At 46.4% G+C, this 21,478-nt stretch overlaps 1 protein-coding gene across 1 annotated transcript in view; it reads left to right on the forward strand.

Moving 5' to 3' along the window:
• The window catches only part of GALNT16 (polypeptide N-acetylgalactosaminyltransferase 16), a 34,873-nt gene that overhangs the window by 6,512 nt on the left and 6,883 nt on the right, over positions 1-21,478 (forward strand). Inside the window, exons 3-13 of the mRNA XM_009325581.1 lie at positions 3,335-3,402; positions 5,857-5,922; positions 6,952-7,073; positions 9,112-9,199; positions 10,174-10,258; positions 11,170-11,273; positions 14,982-15,108; positions 16,063-16,155; positions 18,307-18,390; positions 19,429-19,570; positions 20,957-21,073. Of these exons, the coding sequence (XP_009323856.1) occupies positions 3,335-3,402; positions 5,857-5,922; positions 6,952-7,073; positions 9,112-9,199; positions 10,174-10,258; positions 11,170-11,273; positions 14,982-15,108; positions 16,063-16,155; positions 18,307-18,390; positions 19,429-19,570; positions 20,957-21,073 (1,096 nt within the window). The remainder of the gene's footprint in view (positions 1-3,334; positions 3,403-5,856; positions 5,923-6,951; positions 7,074-9,111; positions 9,200-10,173; positions 10,259-11,169; positions 11,274-14,981; positions 15,109-16,062; positions 16,156-18,306; positions 18,391-19,428; positions 19,571-20,956; positions 21,074-21,478) is intronic.

Genomic DNA, 21,478 nt, shown 5'->3' on the forward strand with positions numbered 1-21,478 from the left:
TCTGCAGACCCTTCTTGCTAACCACACCTGCACGTGTGCGCACATGGACTCGCACAAGTACCTCTGGCAGCTCAGCAGCTGCCAAACTCTCCCTGCTGCCCCTGGGATCTCTGCTGCTGGGTGGAAGCAACGGGAGCGATGTGCTGTTGTTGCCACTTGAGGATGGGAGAAATGTTTCAGTATGAGGGATAGGGGGAAATAGAGGAGTGACTGTGGGGAGGAATAGCTTCTTCCCTCCAGCACCCTGTAGCTTGTCCCTCCTGGTCCCCAGAGGCAGCATGGGCTGCATACCTGCCTGCTGCTGTGGGCTCCAGCCATTTTCCTCCTCTGCCCTAGGCAAAGGCAACAGGCAGCTGGTCCTGCTGCCCAGCCTACAAGCTGCCAGAGGGACCAGGCCAGCACACCAATAGGCCATGCTGCCCCAAATCCTACTGGTCCCAGGCAGGGAGTCCTTCAGACAAATTTTTGTTTGTTTGTTTGTTTTCAGTGTAGAGGGAGGCAACTGGTTAAAAATATCCAGCAAGAGACTAAGAAGGGGAGTAGGGGAAAAAAAATGGGAAATGGGCTATCCACCAGAACCTGTGAACATGCCAGTTCAAATGGCTCATTGCTGGCATCCTCCGCCCTGTAGGAGATGTGTGTCAGTCAAGAGCTGCTTGCCTGTGTAATATCTCTTCCTTGGCAGGACATAGCTGTCACTCTCAAACCAGTTACTTGCTTGGCATCCTGTTCTCCTTCAGAAATAACTTTCACTCAAAAGGCATTTTGCGTGATTGATGTCTGTGCCTGATAAGTCATTAAGTGATACCATCAATTCTGCTGCAGTGACCATTCCTGAAGGAGGGAAAATCAGCTGCTTTGTTTTCTGGTCCCTTTCTTTCTCTTTATTTCTGATTTCAGTCAGTATTGCAGGTACTGTTTGGTTTTGGTGCAAATGTAAAGGTGAATAATCAGGCTTTAAGTCAATGGACTTGAACAGCTGTCTGGTTCGGTGCCTATGCAGAGAACTTGTATAAATTTTGATTAAAAGGATGCTGTTGTAATGCTAGAGCATTTGGTACAGCAACTCATTACAATGACAATTTAAATAATGGCAAAAGAGGACATTATTTTAGAGCAAAAGAAAAAAAAGAGATGCTCCTCTGCTAACATCTGGAATAAACAAAATGTCTGTGAGCCGATGAGGGATGGACAGATCAGCAGAGGAGAGAAACTCATTGGCAATGCTGATGTGGTGTCATGAGACAGAGTGACAGAGTAAGGACACTGATACTGGAAGGAAGCTGTGAGAAAAGACAACGGAGGTAAGGAATCCATGAGATGAGGGGAGAACAGTCTGTGTTTCTGCTGTAAAAGGCAATTGTCATTTGGATTTTGGAATCCTAATAATACATTTTGTGCCTAAAAGTAATCGATTGTCATGCCAGTCTCTGCACCTCATTGGAAGGAAATACTAGGATTACTGTGTTCCTTGTTAAAAAGACAGACAAGACAAAGTGCAAAGAAGATTAAATACCTTTCCCAAGGATCCACAGCAAATTATTGCAGAACTGGGCAGTGAACAATGAGCTGTGAACTCCTTGAGGAGTGTTTTCTCTCCACTGGGGAATCAGTGGACAGGTGAGGAAGAGGGAACAAAGCGTTTGCTTTTTTTTCCCGGTTATGTTGAGTTGGAAGACCTGAAACTTGTGGAGAAAATGTGAGCATTGCTAATAGTCAGGCTAGTGGGAGAAGGTGTAGAATACCATTTTACAGCCATTATACTGCAGGCTGCAGCCTGTCTGGATTGATTGTTTTGCATTGAGTTTGCACAGACAAGAATTTCAGCGCAGGGCAACCTTGTCTGTAAAATATGCAGATGATGGCTATCCTGGGAGAAGCTGCACTTATAAATGCAAAGAGGAACATCCCCCACCTCCCACCCCACCATGCTAGAGGATCCAGAGAGGTATGAGCCAAGAGAAGCAAATGAGATTCAGCTTTGACAAATGCAAGCTCAGTCATCTAGGGACATATAAGCTCAAAATACAAATACACTCAGAGACATATGAAGCAGCATAAATCTGAAATAGAGTGGGATGTGATACTGAGCAGCGGAGCAGTCAGGATTTTGCTGTGTGAGACAGCAGAAAACTCTCCCAAACTAGGGAAACTTTGGCTCTGTATGCAAAGCCATCAGTGATGCTACTTAGCAAGATGGTAATTTATTTCTCTACAGCTCCATTCCTGGGAATATGGGATTACTCTTGTTGTCCATTTCCTGTATAAAACAGAAAAGCCAAAAAAAAAAAAAAAGAAAAAAAAGCCTTTCTGCAGAATTGCTCAAAATCAGAAGAGCGGGTGCCACTGAAATGAGATGGGTTGCTAGAACCAAGAGGACAGTGTTTACCTCTGGTTTTTAATATTAAAGTTTGCATAGCTGTCCTCATCACTGGGGTGACTAAATGCAACTGAGCAATCTTGCTGAAGGCAATGAGGACCTGCCTGTGCCTAGAGGCGCTGGAGAAGGAGGCTCGAAGGGGGAATATGCTGTGTGGTTGTAGTAGAGCCAGGGGATGGACTTGAAGAAGGTAATGGAAAATTAGTTCAAGCATCTTAAACAAATGAGAGGGACAAAGAGGTCAGAATCAGATTGCTCTGACTCCAGGGTGCCAGGGTGCATCAACCTCTGAGGAGGGCAGAAGCTTTTATCCCTCCTCCTTGTGCGTGAAAGTCCCTGTGTCCTGCAGATGCAAACCTACTGCAGTCCCGAGGGTATTGTGGGGTATGGTGCGACCAGCCTGAGGAAAGGGGGGTGCTCTCAGCAAGTGTGGGGGCTGGTTTGAAAGAAAGACAAGTAACAAGCAAAAGAGGAAAAAAAAAACCAAATCCAGAATATTGCCAAAGAAAATTGCCTTTCTCCCAAAGAAGGGAATTGGTGAGAAAGCCCCAGCAGCCTCATCTGTGGCGTTGAGACAGAGCTCCTTGCTGGGGAAGGTGGCAGCTCTCTTTCCGCTCCCCGGCAGTGATGAGCTTTGCCCAGAGCCTGGCAGGTGGGAACGGCCTTCTGGCTGCCTCAGGGCAGGGGCAGCATCCTTCGCTAGCTGCCCCCAGGCAAGTCCGGCAGTCAGCTTCCTGGCTGTGGATCCTTCTAAGGTCTGGCTGAGATGCCATAGCTCTCTGGGATATTCCTGCTTGCAGTTTGGCTCCTGCCAATGAACCCTGGTACAAGGTTACCTATTCCACATTACTGGAGTTTGGTATTTCTGCTGTAATGCATAGCATAGCTGATTTGTATCAGTCCTACCATTGGCAGCTCACAAAGATTGTCTTTTTCCTCCCTGGGTTCCTGCAGCGTCCTGAACCGCACCCCTCCCAGCCTCATCCAGGAGATCATTTTGGTAGATGACTTCAGCTCAGATCGTAAGTATGGACCTATTTCCTTTGCACTTGTTTCTTCCCTTCTGTTTTCCCTCTTTTTGTTTGCTTTGTTCAGTCCCCCTCCCTCACAGAGATTCCCTCTTGTCTGTATGCAAGAGATAAAGAAAAGGGAGGAAGTTTTTCTGTGTTTAGTTTATGTCCATGCATGGCAGAGGCCAGAGCTGCTGCTTCTTTTTTTCTTTCCATTAGGTCTTCCCTTTCTGTCAGCTTGGCAGTTTTGGCCAGGTTGCCAGAGATCTCTGTCTAGTTTCATTATGCACCATTCTGTGAACCGTTTAGAACAGATATGTATGTAGTAATGGTGTACATGAGCAGAGTGGGTAAGGACAAACCAAGAGAGAGCAAGAGGATGCAAGGGCGCCTACAGAAAATTCCTGCCTGGGGTCCTGCAGGCAGACTGGGGCGAGACTGTCTGCCTGCCTCCATGTGTCTGGGATCCCAGGTGTCCCTGTGGGAGGCCATGGAAGGGTTATTGCTTTGGGCAGCACCATACCTTCTCCTACAGCTTGGCATGGGGATGGAGTGTCTTCTGCATGAGTCCCACCAGACCTGCAGACTGGAGGCTATGGACTCTTTCCATCTGTAGAGTTGCTCTTGCTCCTGGCTCTTGTGTAGTAGTGGTGAGGTAGTGGGGACAGAAGACTTCTTGCTTCTCCCATGATGCGCGCTAGATTCAAGGACAACCTAGTTGTGTGCCACTTATAATAATTTATAATTACTCCTTCAGAACACTTTACAGATAGCTGAGAATGCCCACCTTGCCCTGCTGAGGTAAGGAAGCATTGCTCTTTTGATTTTATAGCTAAATACATATGTAGCTTTGGCCAAGAAAAAATTTTAAAGGTGGATGCTGAGATTAGGGATTTAACTTTCTGAGGGCCTTAGAGTGTGATAAGGACTGAGCTGTGCCCAGCTCTTGGAGCTGGCTGTTTCTGAGCACCTCCAACAAACAGTCCTAAATGTCCCATATTCAGCATCTAGAAATTCAATTCTCAATGGCCAAAGTGTACCAGATCAACACTGATGGATCTCTGGGACCTGTATGCACAGCGCTCAGCCAGAAACTCCCATTTAGGCTACTCGGTAAATGGAAAGATTTTTAAAAAGCCCCATCCTATGACAGCTCTCATTTTTCTCACTGGCAGCTGGATATTTGTGGATACAGCTACTCCCCTGAGGCACCTGCATGGAGGCACTTTAGCGCATATTTGAGGTCTGACACTTTGCTTTAACATCCGCCTCGGTTTCTCCAAAGATACGGAGAGTTTGTAAGCTCTGGCAAGTAGTTACAGTCAGAGTGATATGCTCCACTCCTGGAGAGTGAATGACTTGATAAGGATTCTCATACTTACCTGAAGTTGTGACTTTGCCAAGATGAGTGTTGCCTTCTCTTGTAGCAGATGTCAGGCAAAATTTCGGTGCTCTGTAATTAAGAGCACCTGCCACTTCGCTTGGATGATGCAGCAACTGCCAAAGTGCCCACACAAGAGCATTATTTCAGATTGCATGTATCCTTGAGAATGGAAATGCTCCTGCAGGAACATGCCAAGAGATGCACTTCGGCTAATGGCCTTTGCGTTCTCCCCAGAGCGTTCAGTCTGTGGGAGGATGACAGCGGGAAAGGGGAGGTGCGAGACATGAAAAGGAATGAGCGATAAACATGGAAACTGGTGTGAACTTGGTGGAGCAAGGGGAAAGAGCAAGTTAGAAATTGTTCCTGTGACCTCTGCTAGGGCAGGAATAGAAAGAGGATAACAGAGAACTAAAGACCCGGTGCTCATTGGTACAGCTGGGATGGAGCCGGTAGCTGTTCCTCTCTGTCATCTTCCTTGGGCAATGTAAATGAGGGATGGCGCAAGCTTCTGGCAAGCTGCCAGCAAAGCCCTCGGTTAGGCATCCATGTGTTAATGTAACGGTGTCTCCAAGGAAGCGGGTCACATTCCTGTGGCCTTTATTAAATAAAATCAAGCAGAAACTGCCCCGAGAACAAATGGCGGGAAATGCCCAGACGAGCCACTAAAGGCAAAGAGAGCAGATGAGATCACTTTATATGACAGGACTCTCTTTTACTTAGCACTTCGGTGATTTTCAGCCCTTGCTCCCTGCTGTCTCTCCGTTTCATCAGTGCTTGGTGCCACGTTGCCGTGGCACATGCCCGGTTGTTCTTGTGAAACACTGAGCGCAGGAGGGCAAAGGCCTGGCAGCTCAGAGTATCAGGAAACACAGGGTCAGCTGTTCGAGGAGAGCAGCAAGCAAGCAGTGCTCTTCTGTGTACTCTTTAGACAACAGGATTAAGGCCATCAGGCTGATTAATGTGATGTTAAGTGAAAGCAGAATTTCCCCTCCCATGGAGAAGCAGAACAGTTAATTGGAGCTCTCTGTTGAAATCAAATAATTCATGCAAGTGTGCCAAATGGTTTTTTTGCCTTCCCTAAGCTGAGGACTGCCAGCTCCTTACCAAGATCCCAAAGGTCAAGTGTCTACGAAACACCCGGCGAGAAGGTGAGTGTGGAACACTTTATAGGTACAAAGATTTTGCAGATTTTCCCACATGGCCCTGTTTGCTTGCCAGCTGCTTACATGTTGTTTCTTATGGTTACAGTTTGTTTTTTGTCCTAGTTTGGAGGCTCTGTGGCGGGAGAACCTGGCTTATAAACCCTCAGGCTTCAGGGCTCTCATTTCACACTTTAAATAATGAGAAGTGGTGTCCAGAGGCCCTGTCTAGAACAAGGACCGCAGTTTAAGATCTTTATGAGTATAGATGCAGACGTAAGTCTTATCCTTTTAAACTCAGAGTGAGTCAAGCCATCTAGGAGATGTGGGAAAGGGAAAAACAATCATATATCTATCATAAATAGATACAATTAAGGAAAGTTATTTCTCATATATCTCCTATGTGCATAAATGGTAATGCTGACTTTCCCAGCTGCTCTTCAGTTTGACTCACATGTGCTGGCTTATTTCTAAACCTGTCAGTGCGCAGCAGGCCTGGAGCAAGGATCTGGAAGGGGAGATGGGAGTCACTGCTCAGTTCACAAAAGGCATCCCAGGTAGTGGGATGGTCTGCAAGAAAGTGTGGAGACATCTGACAGCCAGGTTGACATCTCTGACTGCAGGGCAGAATAAAGGACAAGTGGGAATAAAGCAGATAAGCAGTAAGAAAGGCAACAAGCAGAGAGTAGATCTTGGTCCCATGGAAGTGGTGAGAGAGACACCGAGTAGGCAAGGTACCTGTGAGGAGGGCTGGAAGTGAAGGGGGACGTCATCAATGCAGGAACCAGAAGAAAGCTCAGTGGCATGGACAGAAGTGACAGGTGAGGTCATTCTTTGTCTGCTGGGAGGGCTCAGCTGGCAGTGTGTCCCCTAGGGGATGCCCTGCTAAAGCTGCTCTTTACTCCTGATGGAGGTGTGATATAGGAGAACCATCTGCTCTTCTATAATGGCCACACAAAGTATTTTATTTTCTGAAGGAGGTTCAGCTGTTTCCCTTCATAACCTTCCTGCTCCTCTGCTGTCCTTTCCTCATTGTAGGGCTGATTCGCTCTCGGGTGCGAGGAGCTGAAGTGGCTACCGCTGACATCCTCACCTTCTTGGACAGTCACTGTGAAGTCAACAGCGAGTGGCTGCAGCCAATGCTTCAGAGAGTGAAAGAGGTGAGCACCATCTCTCCCTCCGGAATGGATGGGCCTGATTTGTCTTGTGCTGGTGGATCCTCTGCCCTCACATGCCATCAGCAGTGCCAGTGAGGACAGCATTCCCAGGAACTCCTCAGGCAGGCTGTCACAGAGGAAGGTACAGCCTGAGCTAGATGGGCAAGAGATCCCTGACAGGCTTCTACGTTCTCCTGCTAATGTGGCAGGGCAGGAGGTGCTCAGTGATGGGATGCAATAGTGAACATTTGAACCACTAACTTATACCTCAGGTCTCCTGCAGGTGCTGTGCTTCCTAGTCCTGTGCACCTGTACATAGGGTAGCCGCTTTGGCAGCACACACTGTGCAACTTTTCCATGGTTGCCATCTCCCTTCTTGCTGCTGGACCCTGCCCTGTGCCTTGTCACTGCCAAAGTTTTCCTTCCATTAATGCTCCTGCCAAGCTGCCAACACACACCACCTGCATGCAGGCAGCTTCCTAGCACAGAGGAGCTGCCTGTGAGTGCAGGGATGTCCCTTTGCTGGTTCACTTGGGAAAGGATTGACACGAGGCTAGAAGAGTGAAAATGAGACAGAAATATTAGCAGCTGTCACCCTGACTGCACTGTAGGGCTGGAGGGGGAGACATATGGCTCTGCTGTAAGAGCAAACTGGGGAGAGGTGATGGGAGACGTCACAGCCATGCTTGCAAGTGGCAGGTGTTGATCCCCTCCTCTGAAAGGAGGGTTCCATGCAGTAATGGGCCCCAGGAGAAGGGGTGGAGGCTCTAATGCTGCCTTGTATTCATGTCTGCTTGGCTTAATATGAAGGAGCAGAAGAAGGTGAAACTTCAGGATTGATAACTTAAAAGCTTCTGCTTTTTATTCCTGCTCAATAAATCCTCCATCTCAGAAGCCCATGAATGTTTACTTTGCTACTGCTCTTTAAGTCAAGCTGCAGCAGCAGCAGCATAGGGGTCCCTCAGCAGAAAGGACCCACTAGTTCCTTCAAGGAAGGATCTAAGTTGCGAAAGCTTGGGTGCTGACTCCAGTATTATTTAGTGAGCAGATTTCAAGTCAGCCTATTTCTGACCTACTTCCTACATTTCTGATGTGCATCCTAGTTCAGATTTCAATCTTGCCTTACCCAGTCCTAGCACTGCCTGGCTGGAGCAGTGGCTGGAGCACCAAGCTGCTGGGTGGGTGCTGGGGGGACTCAGGCTGGGCAGATACACTCTCGCTGTGCAGCCATCGCACCACGGTGGGGAATAAACATGAATGATAGCTCTCACCTAGGATGTACCATCCTGGCCAAGTGCGCTACAGCAGGAGGAACTATTGCATGGCACAAAATGAAGGTTTGATAGGAAAGGCATGGAGGCTGGCAGCTGTCCGATAACAAGACGGTATTCGTGGCATTGCCAGCTCTGTTTCATCATATATTTCAGCTATCACAAGACTGTCTTTAATGTCCTGTCTCATGACATTGAAAAATTGTTGTAATCTCAACTTCCGCTTAATAAAAGAATTACAAAGAAAAACTCTAAATACCTATACCCCTTAATGCCAATAATGTACCCCCAATATCTTAATATTATAATATTATGGTTTTTTTAGTTTGCACTATGATTCTTAAGTGTGGGGTCTTGATTCATAGTACTTGTTAGGAAGATGCTTTATTAGTGGGTTGATCATTTCTAGGCTGATGGCTGAGCAGAAGGTATGCTGTCAGTAGATATCAAAAGCAAGCACAGAACCTTTGGGATTCATGCCCTGTGATCTTGGGCAGGAAATAAAGAGCTGTTTCTTAGCAGCACTCCTGGGTGTTGGGGTCCCAGGCTCCATTCCCCACATCCATGGTGTGCAGCTGGCTAATACCCACCTTCTCCATGTTTGGATGTAGTGGCCACAGATCCCTTGCTCAGCTACCGGAACTGTACTGGAGAAGCCAGACAAAGATTTACATGTGCAGCTTTGTGTTTTCTAATCTCTGGCAGCTTTGCCAGACATTCAAGAAAAGCCTGACTCTTTTCTTTTTTTTCCCTTTCTCTCTCTCCCTCAGGATTATACCCGAGTGGTGAGTCCAATCATTGATGTTATCAGCCTGGATAATTTTGCCTACCTGGCAGCATCAGCAGATCTGAGGGGAGGTAGGTATAATGAATAGCTTGTGTAAGTTAGGCCTGACAGATGGTGCATGAAAAATATAATTTGTGTTCACTTCAGCTTTCTAAGAAAACAGTGATGCTCTTTCCTGATGGGTTCTCTGTCCTCTTTTTCCTGCAACTTGCAAAGTCAGATCTTTTGCAGAGTTAAAACAAAACCCAACTAGTGTTTTCCTCTTGAGCTTGCATCACTGTCACAACATTTTGCAATTTCAGGGTTTAGTTAACTGATTAAACATATCACCATGCCCTCCCTACACTACATGTACACTGGAGTCTGACAGGCACTTCCAGCTGCTGCTCCTATCTGCCAGACTATCTCATGGCATCTTCTGAAAAGCATTTTCACCTCTCTCCTGGCAGCTGGACACCCCTGCAGCTGTTCCTGTGGTCACCCACAGATCCTGGTGCTCCTCTCCCTCTTCTATGGCTGGGGTTCACTGCCACATTGCTTGCCTGCCAAAGGCTACTCGTTCTGTGGCTACCCTTAACAATGGTATAATGTTAGTGGCTGTGCTGTGCTCAGCTATCCACCACAGGCCATCTATAAATAAATGGTAGTCTTGAAAGAGGTGATGGTTACAATGGTCTGCAGGCCTTTGTTCCCAGAATACATCACATCCCACAAAGTCCTTTGATTAATGCCTCATAACTTTGGCAGACAGGGAGGTGTAAGACAGACTGGCCAAAATGCAGTTACATCTCACACTGACAACACTGTCCTGAAGATATGGAGTGGAATTGAGCAGAGATCTATAATGCTAAGGGGTGAGGATGCCAAGACAGAAGCTGGTGACTTCTTAGCTACATTAGGATAGACTCTTGCCGTTTTGGGTAGACCATGAGGGAGATCAGGGAAGGAAAGTAGGGATAGCCTGTGACGTAAAGGTGGAGACTATCACTGAAGCTAGTAGAAAAACAATAACAAAACCTATTTGACATGTTTTTTTCCTTCTCAGGGTTTGACTGGAGCCTTCACTTTAAGTGGGAGCAGATTCCTATAGAGCAGAAGATGTCTAGAACAGACCCAACTCAGTCTATAAGGTAGCTGTCTCTGATGGACTGTGTACAGTCCTCCAAATGCCTTTACTAAGCCTTCACCTGTATGGCAAGGAGTGCACAGGGACTGCCTTGCTGAGGACAAAATGCCACAGTGTTCACCTGATGATGACAAACTCTTCTTGTTTTTGTGGTCTCACTCAACACTCTGAATGCCTCAGAAATCCCTTTGGGGGTTTTTAATTACCTCCATCTTCCAGGTGAAGAATTAAGGAATGAAGCAGCTAAAGAGTCACCCAGGAAGTGTAAAGCAGACCTGGGAACTGAATCTTGCCTAGTAATTTGGGCACACAATTATCCTCCCCTCCTAAATATGCCTGTCCATGGACAAAACAGACTCTCTTGGCTGGAACAGTTATTGCCAGCCTTGCCGCTGTGTACACGGCCCTGAGGAATGTAGAACATGACAAATCCTGATATAAAAAGTTACAGTGCTTGTCTGTATAGGCAGACAGCTCCCTGTTTGTAGCATAAAAGTATCATTCAATTCCTCTGTGTAATTTGTGAGCCTCTGTTTTGTACTCCAGAAACAACCAGCTTGCTAACAGCAGAGCAGTACATTCAGCAAAGTCTCTCACACCATGTCTACTTGGTGAACACAGTCATCAGAGAGTGCCCCTATCATTCCTTCACACTGTGCATATTTGTATAAATGCAAAAGACACAGAATTACTCATGTAGTGCTTGCAGGACCATCTCACAAAGGCAGGAGGATGATCTGGTGAGGGGGGATCTCAGACGCCTGCTGCAGGTTCACGTCCCAGCTCTACTATTTTTCTCTTTTAAATGAGATACGATTTGTCAGGCCTGGACAAATTGTCCCCCCTCTAAAATGAGGATGGAGGTGCTACATATATATGTGATTATTTTGTGGGGGCTTGTGTTTTCTTTTCCAGAACCCCTGTCATAGCAGGAGGCATCTTTGTGATCGACAAGTCCTGGTTTAACCACCTGGGAAAATATGACACTCAAATGGACATCTGGGGAGGAGAAAATTTTGGTAAGTTTAGAGTGTTTCAGAGGAATGAAACACTAAAGCAGAACCATTTCCCAGTCTTCATCGCCTACCAGAACTCTCCTTTTGAGAGATCTGATCTGCGTGTTGATGTAAGGCTAGGGGCATGGTCAGATAATCCCCATGTCAGTCAGAATTGTACCGCTGTCAGCTTTGTGCAAAGTAAAGTATTCGGGGCATTCATTTTGAAATGGTGCAGGTGGAGCTGAAGAGATAAAAGCCTTACTCTGTTTTGCAGTCAACTTAAATAGACTTTTCTGTAGCTAACGCTGCCAAAAAATTATTCTATTTCAGTTTCCATAAATGTCACAGATTTGTAAATAAATCCCTTTAAAGAAGAATTTACATGGTGTTTTCTAGCACCCAGAGGACCAATTAGAAAGAAAGAGATAGTCAGGAAGAGGAAACTTTTGTTTCTCTGAACACAGCTGGGAGAGCTGCCTCTTTCTGAAATGCTCTCTGAAACCAGGAAATAATATTTTTGGCTGATTACAGAATATCAAGGTACCACTTTTTTAAAACAAAGTGTCTAATAATGAGTGTTTGTGTTCTCTGTTTTCTGAGGTCTTGCTTCAGTTTTATGATATTCGTGAAATTAAAAAGAGATATTAAATGGGGCTTGCATTGGGATCTCAGCAGTGCTATTAGCATCAGCTATGCACTGTAGGCAGAAGTAACAGGCAGCCTTTACCCAGGCATGAAGATCCCCTCTCCTGTGTCCCTCAGACTCCCCTGCATAGCCAAACTCAGCTCCTTGCTGTCACTGGCCCTGCTCCAGCTGCAGAGCCAGCCACTTGGCCATCCTGCCAGCCTCTGAGCTGCAACTGTGTAAAAGCTGTAAACCCCAAAGATGGAGAAAGAATACTTCTTTAGGCTTTTGGTTATCTGCTTCTGCCCACCTGGGAACCCAGTGCTGCTGTTTGGTGCGTATGTCAGTAGCTTGATGCTAAGGAGAACTCTCTGCCATAAGTGGCAGTAAATTACCTGCACACCCACAGCCCTTCTTACACGTAGAGCTGATCAAAACCTGCACAGAATTGCTTCATTCTCCTTCAAATTGCTCTCGTAAAGCCTGGCAGTGGCTGGGCCAGGCTGTGTGGGACTGGGCCAGGTGTACAGGGCTTGCCAGTTTTGCCTTGTTGTGTGGTTTGCCTGTAAATTCGTTGTCTCCCATCACTTGTCTCTTATCCTGCACCACCACTCTTCACTTAAGAGGGCAAAGCTAAATGCACAATGCTCTGTTTAATGGGGCCTGTCTCTGAGCCACATTGCCACACCACCACTGTGATGATGACAATGGGAAGGTATCTTAAAACCAAAACAGACTGTTTTTCTTTTTTAAAGCTAACTTTTGTTCCACTCTTCAGCAGAATGTGAGGCAACAAATCAACCAGTGGCTTGTACATCGAGCCTGTTGCTGTTGCATGGCAGAGGAGTAGAAATCAACCTGTATTTGACAACAAAAAGTATTAATTTTCCTTGAAATAGTCAGAATGGTTAATTTACCCTCTTAAAAAAAGTTTTCCATACTTAATTGAAAATTAGATTTTGTGATCAAGGAAAAATGTTGATGATGTTCTGAAACACTATTTTTACTACAAATTACAATTTTGAGTGGGAAAGGAACTTCTTGGATAAGGTCACCATTTGCAGGTGAGGTGGGAGAATGGTTCTGTCTAATTTTGGTGGGTGAGATGGGCCATTCCCTGCCCATGAACGCCATTTTTAATAAACTTCTTTGAAACTTTTTTCCTGTGAGGAAACGGGATAAGAGAATGTATGGGAAGGGCACAGAGCCAGACAAGCTCTATGCACACAGCAGGTACACAGAAATGATCAGGCAGCAATTACCAGCTGCCTAAATATCCTTTCAGCTGGATGTGAGCTGGTAAACCCCTTTTTTTCCCCTGTGATGGGGAAAAGCCACAGTGATTAAGTCATTTAAAACACATATGGACTAGGTCACATCCTGGAAAATACACAGCAAAAAGTTCTCCTATGCTTTCCATCAGAGGATGGATGAAAGTCTTTAATAAGCTATGTTTTTCTCTTTTGTGCCCAAAATCTGCATTCTTTTGCCCCTTCTTTAAAGAATTCTGCAATTTACAAACCTGGACATGCAGTCTGTGTGCCTAAGATATCAACATGGCAGGAGGAATCCTCTCTTGGGAAATGGACATCACTTTAAGTTACACATGCTAGATTGAGAGTTTTGTTTTTGTTATAGGCTGGAGTGAGTCAGAACCTCGTTCCCGGAGAGCAAATGCCAGCTGGACACACCACCAGACAGAAACTTCTGTCTTGACCTTTTTTTTGTTTTTAAAGCCCTTCCTCTCTTCGAAGCTGGAACTCCCGGTTGAAAAGAGACTGAACATAATAAGCTCTAGGAAAGAGTCAGGGAGAGACAAGAGCTAGTAAGAAATGCCACAAAATACAGTCTAATAAAATGTTTTTTTACTTAGAAGCTAGATTAAATACACCATCTTCCCCCCACAAAAACACACTGTTTAAACACCCTTTCCCAGGAGCTAGAGAGGAAAGCTGTGGAGAAAGATGAAGGTTGGGAAGATGCTAGTATGTGTACATGCTTTGAAACAGCCATTAGATCTGGATACATAATTTCTTTTTCATTTCTAAACATCAGAGCCCCATAATTCAGGCATTACTGGAGGGAGATCCCAACTGTGTAAAGTTTTTGAAGTAATCAGTCTACACAATCTGAAGCCCTTTTGGTAAGGACTACCAAACTACCCGGCTAATTTTCATTTTCCTTCTTTTCTTCTCTTCTCTTCTCACCGCCACATGAAATGCAAGTGGAAAACCCCTCTGGTGTGGCAGTGATTAAACTTGTGAGGACAGACCCGTAAGCTTGAGCAAGGTCACATCTCTTCAGTGATGCAAATAAGCGCCTGTACATCAAAGCTTCATGTTCTTCTAATCCTTTAACAAAATGTTGAATTTAGCTTCAGGACCAGCTGGATTTCTTCAAGTAGCAGGTTTCTCTCCATATTTTTATAGTCAGACTATTAGGCTGATTTCTGCTTTCAGTAGCTCCCCCGGCAGAGGCAACAGGTGACAAACTGTCATCCACTTTTTTTTTATTAACATAGCCAAGAGAGCAAGAACAACAAGATATTGTAGGATGGAGAACATGGAGGTATGAGGGAGAGGACTCTGCTCTAGACATTGACTCACTTCCTATGCCCTCATCTTGTTCTCTTCTTTCTCCTTGTCTCCTAAACACTCTTTCTTCCTTACATGATTTGCTTTACATGGTGAATTCTTCTTTTTTTCTTCCATCCATGTGCAAGGCTGGAGAGTTACAGAAGTCCAAAACAAGGTGCGTGTGGGGGTGATCTCAGTCTGTTGCCAAATGCCATCCGGAAGGCCTGACAGCAACCACAAGGACCTGGTCAAAGGGAAAGGTGTCTCACTGAAATGCTCGGGGGACCAAGGAGAGGAGTGGGACTGGAAAAGGCTAGGAAGTCTCTGAGCCGCAAGAGTTGCCTCCATTTTAACAAAGGGAGGACAGTTTTTCCACTCTCACCATGGCATTGCTTTTCCTGGTTTTGCTGTTGCAGGCAATAGATCTAGAGCAGAGGGGCAAGGTTTTCAGGCATACTGCTGAAGTTGCCCTTCTTGGAAATGCTGCCGGTCTGCCTGCAGCTGTATGACTCTTGGGGTCTCTTCCAGAGCTCTCTTTCCGAGTGTGGATGTGCGGTGGCAGCTTGGAGATCGTTCCCTGCAGTCGAGTGGGACACGTGTTCAGGAAGCGCCATCCCTATGACTTCCCTGAGGGCAATGCACTGACTTACATCAAGTAGGTGTTGGGTAGTTCCTGGTAGCAGCCAGGCCACCTTGATGTTGGGCATGTCTAAATAAGCCTGAATTCTTTGTTGTCTTTCTGCCTGATGACAGAGGAGAACAGCTTGTGGCTGAGCATCTGTTCTCAAGGGAAGGATGAGTTGCTGTTTTCTGTGAACAAAACCTGTTCCCTCTCTGTTGTTTGTATTAGTGCGCCTTGTTTTTCCTCAGTCTGCAATGGAGGTGGGGAGCAGTACCCCAGAGAAGAGACCCTGACCGTTCGTGGATACTGCCCTATGACATGTGCCTGTGTATCAGCAGTGTTTAGTCATTTTTGTTGTCTCTGAGCTGCTTTTGAGTCCAGAGATCCTACTGAGCTGTATATGCTCTGAGACAAGCCCTAAGGACAACTTCCACTGCAGGACAGATGGGAAGAGAAAAAAGATGAGACAGTGCTTCACAATGAGAGTGGTTAAGCACTGGCACAGGGCCCCAGAGAGGTGGTGAAATCTCCATCCTTGGAGATTTCAAAACTCGACCAGGCAAGACCCTGAACAACATGACCTAACCTGAAGCTAGTCTGCTTTGGGCAGGAGGTTGGACCAGGTGATACCTAGAGGTGCTTTCCAAGCTGAATTATTCTGTGGCATTATTCTAATCTAATACTGTAAAGCAGGGTGGTGGTGACAGTCAGTCCAGGTGTCTCTGCAGAGAAAGCGTGTGTGAAAAAATTATGGTAAACTATGGCTGTTAAAATTTTACTTTCTGAACTGAAGCATCCTTGCAAGGCTTTGTAGACTTAACACATTCAATCTATATCCATCCGTACTGCCCACTGTGTTTCACGTTTGGGACTGTCCCCCACTCCCTCCTGGCAGACAGGCCTTGGGTCTGCCCACCCAGTGCCTGCTCGCTGGGAGGGCAGGTTCTCCAGCAGCACTCAGCAAAGCATCTCCTCATCCCCATGCAGGAACACCAAGCGCACAGCAGAGGTGTGGATGGATGAATACAAGCAGTACTACTATGAGGCCCGGCCATCTGCCATTGGGAAGGCATTTGGAAGGTAAGCTGCCCCCAGACCTCGGTAGGAGGGTTTTGGTAAGCCCCTTGCTAGCAAGGGATAGTTTTTGGATCTTCTCTGGGGCGAAGTGTGGGAAACAGAGATGCTCTGAATCCTGGCTTGCCAGGGAGGTTGCAGCTTGAGTGTCTGGCTAACAAGGTTTGATCCTAATTCACTTTATTTTTCCCCCAGTAACCCTGCATAAATCATTTGTTAGCAGAAGGCCGAAGGGATCTGTAATGAAATTAAAAGGACAGACATGTTAAGTGGATAGATAAGAATATTTTCTACCACAGCATGCAACTGCTCTGGAAATGTGAGCTATGCAGTTACTAGAGCTTGATCCAAAGTTCCTGTACGGATGCAGGATCCTGGGGCAAGCACGGCTAGCTGGCACATGGGGCAGGTTGCAGTTGGTGCACTCCCCTCTTTCCTGATGAGTGAATGGGTGGTTTGCCTGGTTTGTAGGGCAGGAGAGAGCGTGGCCAATGGTGAGACATCTCATTTGGAAACACGATCATCTGGTTGTGACTCGTCTCAAGCACCTGCTGAGCCCACTTCTATGCAGAATTGTGCTCCTTACAGCACCTGTGCTAAAGCTGTCTCCAGGCCACGTGGGATTCACTGTTATGGGCTTAAGCATTCTTTGTGACCCAGAAATCAATGATGGACACAAAAACCTGGGATGAGGGGAGAGCTTGCTCTCTGTGCTAACAAACCCCTATAACTCCCAAATAAACGTGAAAAATCCCCAGAGTGGTGTATATCTGTGGGTTATATCTGCAGATTATATCTGCCTGTGAACAAGTGGCTATTGTTGTATCAGCTTGAGGACTTGGCAAATGGGGTTGTATCTCAAATGTGTAGCTACATGCACTGGGTAATGAGGCATCTCCTGCTTATTTGATGACAGGCAGATTTGGTCTGACCCACACACACTTTTTTTGTTGTACATCGTGCTTTATTCTTATGATGCATTACACATTTCTGTACAAATAGCTTTGCCTACCTAATTTATCTGTCTTTGAGCTGACAGCAGCAGCTGGGCTGGGGCCAAATAGCAAGTAACCCCATTGCTTGTGAAGGAAGCCAGACTATTGCATATTGGATAGGGGTATATTGCTAATGTGTTTTAGGGCCAAAGCCTGCAGTTCTTGTTCACACAGACTTCCTAGTGGCTTTACTGGCAGCATTGGCTGAATAAGAGCTGGAGCGGAGCTGTAGGATTTGATTTCAGGCAATTTCTTGACCTGTAGTAACAGTCTTGTGAACCTGCATTAAATCTAGATTTTAGAATGCAGATGCCTCTGACACCATCACTGTCAGCTGGGCCTAAAATGAACCCTCCTTCCCCACAATTTTGATGTGAATATAGGATCTAAGTACATTCTCCTGAAGTGTGGGCAGTACAGTGGCCTCTGTGGGCTGAGGATGGCAAGGAGCAAGGGTACAGCTTGAAAAGGAGAGTGTCGCTGTCCCTAGTGTCACTGCTCAGTAGGACTGCTTGAAGGAGGTCCTCTTCTTCAGCCAGCTAAAGCCAAGCAAATCAGCAGTGGGAGGACTACTGCAGCAAACAGTTACCGGGATGCTGAGTTCATTTCCCCTTATACTCCTCCCCTTTCCCAAAACTGCCTAAGAACAAATATTTATGTTCTTTAGGTCTGAAACCCAGCCAGAGCCTAGAGCTGCTGCCGTGTTCCCTCGCCTCTAGCACACACAGATTAACCATTTGTATATACCTGAGCACCAACACTTTCTAGGCCTTTTCAGAGGCTGACGGTTGTGCAAGTTTCATGGCATGCCTCTACAGGGGTACCCAGAGGCAGAAACACTTTCATGGTCCTACAGTAGTTTTTCTGCAATGTATTATTTAACACTGTAGGACCTGGGCCCTGCCATCATTTTGAGCCAAAGGAAGTGCAAGAATTGCTCTCTGAAGGTGTTTATGTCTTCCTTTTCTATTTCCTGCCACTTGCCTCTCTCCTCCTTTTCAGCTCAGGTCACTGCTAGTGCTCTGAACCCAGCAACAACTAGGTGGGAGAATGAGTAAAGGGGAAAAGTCATACAGTCTCCCGCAAACCTCCTGGCCGATCTTCATTGTTCCCCTCCCTCCTGTTCACTACCTTATCCTCAACAACCTGCCTGTGTTTCCAGTGTTGCAGACCGAGTGGAGCAGCGACGCAAACTGAACTGTAAATCCTTCCAGTGGTATCTGGAGACTGTCTACCCTGAGCTCAAGTGAGTCAGTTCTCCACTTGTAGAAATCTCTGAAGGATCTGGGAGGTGGGTCACAACAAGAAGCTGAGCCTTGGCGGCAGTGGGCAAAAGAGAGACTTATGCTTGGAAGAGGCTTTCCTCTGTTCTTCTTTTTGGTGAGAAACCTGTGATTTCCTGGCTTGTATCATCACAACTCTGCAAAAGGTTTGTTGCTCCTGCCTCTGGGAGCCCTCTGCTCTGTCCCATACAGCTGTCCCTCAGAGAGGTGCAACAGAGGTGTTTTCGGAGGTGTGGGGTGTAGGCATGTGCGAGGGCACTACATCCCTCCCCGTTAAGGCTTGGTCTCTGCCTGTTGGATGCTCTGCCTGGAGGTAGTTGAGCCAAGTAGAGCTGGACAGCCTCAGTGCAGAGGTGCGGGTGGTTGAGAGAAAGCCCCAGTGAATGCCAGAACCAGCTGTGCCTGTGGCTTCCCCTGCCATGGGTCAGGATGCAGTAGTGCTGTGGCATTGCTCTGCTGGGAGGTAGCCTGGGTAGAACTGTGTTGTTAGCACTTGCTAGCTAACACACCCTGGCAACATAACCTTACATCTCAGTCAAGCAAAGTCTGTAGCTAACATGGGTCAAGGCTAAAACATCCAGCTGTAGTCTGGCCCTGACAGATCTTTGCTGTATTGCTACCAAGGAGACAGTGAATATATGCTAGCACTGGGGGGAAGACTCTGGAAAAAGGGGAGGCAGAAGCAGGATAAATTGGCGTAGATATGGCTTTTTACTGGCGGTGGCCTCTTTCAGAAGAGACATCACACTTAAATGCTTGGGGTGCACCTAAAGCACATTATGCCTTCTGAAACAAAAGGGTACCAGCCCTCTGACCAAGTTCTTAGTTGACTTTTGCCTCCTCCAGGCGTTTCCAGTGGATAGCTAGCATGGTATTGTTCTTTTTCTGTCAAATAAAGGGGACTATGTTTCAGTAAGGGGCCAGTTACGCCCTTCTAAATGTGTGTGTGCTTTGGACATTTCTGTGTATGAAATGCCACGCAATTGTTATTTTACTTCAAGGGTTCCTGAAAAGGAGCTGATTCCAGGAATAATTAAACAAGGAGGAAACTGCCTGGAGTCTCGGGCACAGGATACCACAGGGAATACATTGGCTGGCATGGGAATCTGTAAAGGAACAGTGAACAATCCACCTGTCACTCAGGTAAGGCAGGCTTCAGTTTGGTGCTTTGCTCCTGCTTCTGCCCTTTTTATTACCGGTGAATGAAAAGGCATCTCTGGCCTTGGTGGGTTTGTACAGAGGTAAATGAAGAAGAATTTGGCCATGTTCATGATTTTAATAGTAAGCAGAAAAAGAAGCTGTGCCCATCTCTTAGAGCTCTGTTGGCTCAACAGACCCAGCAGTCAGGCATAGAGTGGGAAGGGTTTGATCACTCAAAGACAACAGGTAGTGCTTGAACGCTCAGGGGTGTGACTAGCCTGTGCAGTAGGCATGCAACCAGGGTTTGAATCATGTAGCTGTTCCCACTCAGACTGTCGCTTGGGTGTGCTCTGCTTCATCGTCCAACCCATGAGAACTGGTCCTGGGATATGCTTGGCTAGTACCCTGGCACGTGGGTAAGAGATTTCCCCAGGATCAGAAACGTTCCTTGGTCTGCCGGTTCAGCTGTAGCTGCAGATGGTTTGAATTGTGCTGTTTTACAGATGTGTTTCAGTATAAAGCCCAAACAGAGTTTAAATAGCCAAGACCCCAGCTGCAGTAATTTGGTGCAGCTCTCCTAACTGCAGTGGAGCTGTGCTGGTTTATACCATCTGAGGATCTGCACTCAGCCTCTTCTTTTGGTGACTGAAAGCAGCAGGGAAGCAGCTTGAGAAAGTTAAGGGTCACAGTAGGATATTTTATGCCAGAAAATACATATCCACATCTGTTAACTGTTGGAAACCAGTTTGCAGCCAGCGTTCAACATGCCATTTAATCTGACTCATTGTTCCATGTCGTTACCGTTTGAAATCTCTGAAACTTATTGCATTTTGTATTTCTTCCTTGGGGAAAGTATAATAATAATAGTTAATTGGGTCAGGTATCCATCTAGTGAGAGGAGGGAAGAATGAAGTGGCTTGTGCTTTATGTGTGCTGGTGATATATGTTAGCCCGTGGATATGCTTGCATGTGTTTTGCTTCACTTGACAGTCTATAGGTCCCAGATGCCTGTTACAGAACATATCTGCTATGTAAAATATATGCAGAAGCAGTTGCATGTCATGTAAATCAGGAATCAGGGACCTCCCTGCTTTATAGGCCTAAACCTGTAAAGCTGCAGAGCAGGGAGTTCCATGGGATCCAAGGTTAATCGGACAGCTCAGATGGTCAGGGGAGCCAGCTGCAGGCTTTGAAATAGTCATGATGCACCAAGCCTGAGCATAAACTTCTGATCAGGTGAAGACTGCTGTCATAGTCTTCCCAGGGAGCCTTTGGTAAGAGTTGAACAAAGGATACAAGTTTTTGAAATACCTGATAGAAAAAACTCTTTCTCCCTCATCTGATAACCATTATGAGTCTAATGGAACCTTTCTTTTTCTTATGCCAAAGGAGTGGGTATTCAGTGACCCTCTAATTAGACAGCAGGACAAGTGTCTTTCCATTACTTCCTTCTCTACTGGCTCTCAGATCACACTGGAAGCCTGCAATCAAAAAGATGGCAGACAGGTAGGTAACTGTGCACCTGTTTTTAATCCCGCCATTGCTACATACCAGTGTTCCTACATCAGCGCAGCCTGCAAGGGCAAACCTAGTACTATCAAAGTGTATAAAAGGCCCTTCCATTCTTCTGCATCTTCCTCTCTGGTGTGTTTCATAAGCTCGGATGTATGAGACTGCCCGGAACCAAAGCGGGGAGCACAGACCCATACTGGGGTGTGGGTGTCTGCTCTGTCTGGGCCCTCGGCAGCGTGGCTAGCTCCAGCTCAGTAGCACCCCGACCTTGCTCCTTGTATACATTTGTGTTCAGCTGGATCAATGCATGGATGGAGCACAGCATCAGAGAGGGGTAGATAATCAGCAAATGCTTTGAGATACCCAAGGGAAGGGCGGTGTGTGCTATCATTTGTTTAC

This window comes from Pygoscelis adeliae, unplaced genomic scaffold, assembly GCF_000699105.1.
Source record: "Pygoscelis adeliae isolate BGI_AS28 unplaced genomic scaffold, ASM69910v1 Scaffold356, whole genome shotgun sequence".
NCBI lineage: Eukaryota > Metazoa > Chordata > Aves > Sphenisciformes > Spheniscidae > Pygoscelis > Pygoscelis adeliae.